Source organism: Acanthisitta chloris, unplaced genomic scaffold, assembly GCF_000695815.1.
Source record: "Acanthisitta chloris isolate BGI_N310 unplaced genomic scaffold, ASM69581v1 scaffold19075, whole genome shotgun sequence".
NCBI classification, from domain to species: Eukaryota; Metazoa; Chordata; class Aves; order Passeriformes; family Acanthisittidae; genus Acanthisitta; species Acanthisitta chloris.
The window spans coordinates 1-5,723 of record NW_008672340.1 but is presented as its reverse complement, the minus strand read 5'-3'; the positions used below and the strand labels follow the sequence as shown (position 1 = coordinate 5,723).

At 53.6% G+C, this 5,723-nt stretch overlaps 1 protein-coding gene across 1 annotated transcript; it reads right to left on the bottom strand.

Moving 5' to 3' along the window:
* Positions 1-2,222: 2,222 nt before the first annotated feature.
* NAGA (N-acetylgalactosaminidase, alpha-) lies at positions 2,223-5,718 on the bottom strand (the record flags this gene model as incomplete). The annotated part of the gene is made up of 8 exons (XM_009074485.1): positions 2,223-2,399; positions 2,649-2,792; positions 3,008-3,205; positions 3,670-3,831; positions 4,487-4,581; positions 4,847-5,024; positions 5,168-5,342; positions 5,663-5,718. Coding segments are annotated over 8 exons (1,185 nt in total), but the record flags the coding sequence as incomplete, so codon positions are not given.
* Between the last annotated feature and the right edge of the window lie 5 nt (positions 5,719-5,723).

Below are 5,723 nucleotides of genomic sequence, written 5' to 3'. Positions count from 1 at the left end.
ATGTGGCTAAACTGGATCTGGAATCAAGTAACGGGTGGAAGAGAAGAAGGTGGGGCTCATCTCCCCTTGCTGCCTGGGAAGGGTGGAAGGCTGGTTGGTGCCTGTGCTGTTGCCCAGGTATCCAGAACTGGCACATGGTTCATGTCCTCGGGGCAAGCACAACACTACATTTAGCAGGGCCTGTCACCACCCTGCTACTCACTACAGCTGTATTTGTAGCACCTCTTTGATGTCCATTTACTGCCAGAGGGAAGGCCTGTCTTTAAGAGAAACTCCTCACTAGCCATTTTTTTCCAGTGAGGGAAAAATAAATATATGATAAAGGAAAATGGCACTTAATCGTGGACTGTAAGATCTTTATACCCTTGATTTAGCAGGGCCTGTCACCACCCTGCTACTCACTACAGCTGTATTTGTAGCACCTCTTTGATGTCCATTTACTGCCAGAGGGAAGGCCTGTCTTTAAGAGAAACTCCTCACTAGCCATTTTTTTCCAGTGAGGGAAAAATAAATATATGATAAAGGAAAATGGCACTTAATCGTGGACTGTAAGATCTTTATACCCTTGTGCCATGCCACTGCCTTGAACATGATATAACTTCTACTGCAAAGCTATTTCCTGCTTCATCAGTCCGGTCTCTGAAAGGAAACCAGTTCTATTACTTAGCATAGTTGTTCCTGTTTTGAGGTCATGGCCCTGTAATCCTATATTAACCAAGCAGCTATAACTAGCAACACTAAACAAATGAGACAGGCTGTGATCTGCTTCTTTATTTCAATTGATTTGCCGCAATCACCCCCAAGAACAAAGCCAGCTCCTGTATACAAACATGAAGTGCATTTGTTCTCCCTGATTAAGCACTGCCAGCATCGTGATCAGCATCTTGCTGCTGCACTCAGAGAAAGTTTCAGAAGTGGCCAGAATCACCCACTTGGTCTTGCAGGAACCAGAGTGGCTGGATGACCAGGAACACTCCAGCAGCTGAACAGAGAGAACTTGCAGGGTTTTGCATAAAATGTGGTATTTCCCCAGTCTGAGGCTTTATCTTGTGTCAGTCTCCCTGGGCTGCAACCTTCACAAATGCTGCACCCCTCGCTGGGGCAGATGGCCGTGTCTCACCTAAAACTCCTCAGTAGGATGTGTGCTGTACAAAGGTGAAGCAGCTGGGGACTTCGGAGTCTGTCCTGCCACCCACTTCCAGTTTATTAGTGCAGGCTCCTCCTCAGGATGGAGCTGTGGATGTAGCTGCCCTTGGGAGAACGAGGAGCCTTTCCCTGAGAAACCCTGAGTGTTCAGCAAGCTGGAGGAGGACCGGACCCTCCTTTTAGCAACAATTTCCTGCTAGATCAACAACAGGATGCAACTTGCAGCTTGGAGGCACCTGTGACCATCTCCCAGCCCAAAACACCACCTCAACTGAGCACTGGCATCTTCCCAACACCACTCCTACACAACATGCTATGGCTCTGCAGGTCTTGGTTCTGTACCACAGCACAGCTGCTGGAGTTGTGCATGGCCCTTGGAGGTTTTTGCTCTGCTCTGCTGTAAACTGCTACCAGAGGGGCTTTAAGATAGTGCTAGCAAGCATGCTAGGCTGTAGCAGTGCTGCCTTCCAGAATCCTGGCAGCAGGATCAGACCTGCAAGCCTCTCTACACAGGACCATCCTGCCTCCAGCTCTCGGTCCTGGTGGGGAGTACATGGGAGGGATGCAGCCCTATTGACAGCCCCTTATTCCGAGCCAAGCTGATTATAGCAAAAGAAAGAAGGTGACCAGGTCTGATCCTTAACGCCATTACACATTTTGGGAGAAAGGGAGGAGACAGGGAAAGGGAGTGTCACAACCCTAGAAGATACTAAAGCATCCAAAGCCTTTCAAACAGTCCCTGCAGCTGTCAGTGGTACCCAGCTCAGCAGTGAAGGTCTCAGGTGTCCAAGCTGACTGGCTGTGGCTGGACTTGGCTTGTACAGCATCTTCCACAGGGGAATCTTGAAGGGATTTGCAATCACCAGGGAATTATACTCTGCACACCCTTAGGAGGTCGGCAACAAGAATTCCTGATTTACGCAGACAGAGCAGACATCCAGCAGGTACCAAGGAATGTTCACTCCCCAGCACTGCTGAACACCCCAGCAAAAGGCACTTGCACAGTGAAGAGCCATGTGTCCCAGGGTCTGGCAGCTCACCCTGGCACTGGCCCACACCCCATCCACTGCACCTCCTCACAGGACTGGGTGGAAACCCTCACCAAGGCCTTGCTGTCTGGCATGCAAAGGTTGTACTGGGAGTAGCGTGGGACGGAGGTACCACATCACCACCCCTGACGGGTTAATAATGACTGAGAAGTTGTCTTCTGTCTTTAAGCCACTGATGATCTTCCCACTGTACACATCTTGTACCTGGAAAAGAGAGATGGTGACTACCAGGATTTCCACATACCATTCATGTTGGGGTCCAGCTGTGGTCACTGACATGGCACAGCAGGACAGGGCACAGCAGTGGGCAACAGGAGGGTGACCCAAGGGGCAGCTCCCCCTTCACTCTGGAGGCAGAGAGGCATCCCCACCCCCCCAAAATGCAGACCTGGGAAGAGTGGAGTCCAGGTGCCATGGGGCTGCCCTGCTACGCAGCGTGTCAGTATGGCTCACCTCATACACAGCACCCGCAGAGAAGCCGAGCTTGGTCAGGCTGGTGGTGTAGCGGAAGGGCATATCTGTCCTCCGGCTGAAGAACACAAGGGCGCTGGCAGCCTGGGACAATGGGCGCAGAAACACCTCAATGTTGGATTTCTCCTAGGGATGGGGATATGTGGGTGAGGCAGAGTTGCTGGGAGCAGCACTGGCCTGTAACTTCTGACCTTGCCCTGTGGGGCTGCTACGCCAGCAGGCCCCGAGCTCCCACAGCTCTCCAGCTCCTGTTTCTCTTCATCACTTCCCTCTCCCTCTTTATTGTGATGCTCTGTGCTGCTCCTGCCTGTTCTCCCAAATGCATCTGCCTTCCCCCTAACCTTGACAATCCTGCGCCCCTGGATTCCCAGGGGGTCCTGGTTGATGTGGATCATCAGGCGGTTCTGCAGGATCTCCTTGGCGCTCGGGGAGATGGTGCGGAGATCCGTGGACATGAGAAGCGGAGCTGCCATCACTGTCCATAAGGCCATTTGGGAGCGTGACTGCTCGTAGCTGAGGCCAAAATTTCCAATGATGAGCTGGAGAGGGGGGAGTCAAAAGATGGGAGAGGCAGAAAAAGGTTAGAAACTTGTCTGCTTGTCACCCTTGGTGTTGCAGTTGCTGCTCACAGGGAGCACGCAAGGGAAACCTCACACACACTTTTGCTTCCCCTTGAGCAGTCCACCACCACCCGAGATCCCACCCCTGCTAGCAGCACACATTCAAATGCACCTGCTAATACCCTTTGTTTCACCACTATCCCCTCTCAGGCTGTGCAGGGAGGTACAAGGACACTGGGAGAACTTGACAAGTAAAAAGTGGTAAAGGGTTTATTGCAACCACGAGGTTTTCCCACAGCTTAGCCAGGAGCAACACCGGCTTCGTCTGTTTGCAGCAACAGGGCTCCTGCTCCTGGCCCTCTTCCTTTGCCCTGTCCCTACAAGGAGATCCCTGGAGATCCTCATCTACAGACAGGGTGAGAGCACCCACCACCCAGGCTCACCATGTCTGGGTCATTCCAGTGACCAGGGCCAGCTGCTGGCTGCAGCACATCCTGGTTTGTGAAGAACCAGTCCACGATGGAAAGTACACTGTTCCAGGAGTCCTGGATGTCGTCATAATTACGCCACATGTTGCAGATCTCTGCCAGAAGGGTGTAGTTCACCTAAAGAGGAGAATGGGATCAGGCAGGACAGAAAAAGGAACTGGTCAGCAAGGCAGGGGAGAAGGCGCAGCCCGGATTGTTGAGAGCTGCACTGTTCAGAGAGTATGTGACAGGCGGAGGGGTCTGGAGATGGGCAACATCATGTAAGGAGTGAGAACAGAGTCATATCCCAATATGACTGGGTACATCCCAGTATGATAGGATGTCTAGCAAAACAACCACAGAGGCCATGACAAAATATGATCAGCTATCAGCTACAAGAATGAGGGCAGCTCAGGATTGACTCAAAGGGTGAAAGAGGAAATACATGAACACAAACAATTCTCAAGAAACATTACTAGGAGGAACATACTATTTCAAGCACTTTAACCAGACAAGACCATCTCACAAGAATTAACAAGACTGTCAGGACCAACCCCACACCAGCTGAGTAGGGTGGAAACACCCCAAGGCCTTCTTCCCACAAACTCCCATCACCTAGCCAGGCTGGGAACCCCAAGTGTCTCCAGACCCCAGCAAGGAAGGCATGTTCTCTGTGGAGACCTGCAGCAGCATCCTACCAGGGGCAGAGCGATAAGCAGAGGGTAGCACTCAGCTCCTCTAGCTCCAACAAGAGCTCCCCCAGGGCACAGGGGACACAGGAAACAACTCTCACCTTGGGGGGGAGCCCCCCCTGATATGCTGGCCAGCTGCAGGAGTAGACAATGGGGCGGCCTGTGGCGTTCAAGGCCCTTGCCATTGCTGGGTAGCCTTAGGGAGAGAAGATGACCACTGGTGAAGGGGCAGCTGGCAGCAGCCTGTGTCCCAGCCCACACAGCAAGGGGAATTCCAGGCCAGCCCAGCTTTCTGCCTTACACCAACTCCACGGCACCCAAACTCCCTCCCTCCTCTGTGCCCAAGAGCTGCAATAGGAGCTGCAATGGGACAACTGGCTGGCCAAGTGTTTCTATGAGTGGCCAGCTGCTCCAACCAAACAAACAAGTGGAGAAATGCCAGACAGGTGATAAGCTCTTACCCTTTGCTTGCTCCTCTCCTGATGAGTAGCACCCATCCAGCTTCAGCAGGTCCACACCCCACTCTGCAAACGTCTGGGCATCCTGCTTCACGTGGTCCAGCGTAGTGCCCGGGTAGCCCCCACAGGTGAAGGTGCCCAGATCGCCATAAATGCCCAGCTTCAAGCCCTTGGCATGGACCTGTGAGGACAAGAGAGTTGCAAGGAGCTGACAAGGGGATCCAAGGTGCCTTCCAGGTACCAGGGTCCTCCATTCCCTTCCAGCTCTCCCACCATGGTGGTATGGGGACACAGAGCTCCCAACAGTCCCCAGCAGGCACTCACATAGTCAGCTAGAGCCTTAATTCCACTGGGAAACCTTTCAGGGTCAGGAACCAGTCGTCCTGCCGCGTCTCGCTTCTTGGCCGACCAGCAGTCATCAATGCTGAGGTACTTGTATCCCAGCTCCCTCCAGCCATCCTCTGCCAGCCGGTCTGCCATCTCGAAGAAGAGTTTCTCACTGCAGATTATGGGGATGGGGTTGTGGCAGGCTGAAACCCTGCGACCTCCATGTCCCGCCAGTTGAGGTGGGTAGCAGAATTTTGGAGTTCAGTGGGGGCTCTGGAGGGTCAGTCACCACGGGGCTGGCCTAGGTTACAGGAAGGTCTCCAGAGCTCCCGTTTAAACCGCTTCTGTGTCCTGATCCCCCCAGGGGGAAGCGTTTGCCTGGCCCCCGCAAAGCCCGGCCGCATCCTTCAGCCCCGGGGGCTCTCCAGCACAGCACCCCGGGGACCCAAACGGGGCCTGATGTCCCACCCGACAGCTCCCCGCCCCGCTGACCTGATGCAGTTGCGGGGATCCGTCCGGCAGTCCACGTTGCAGCGGAACCTCTCCCAGGACA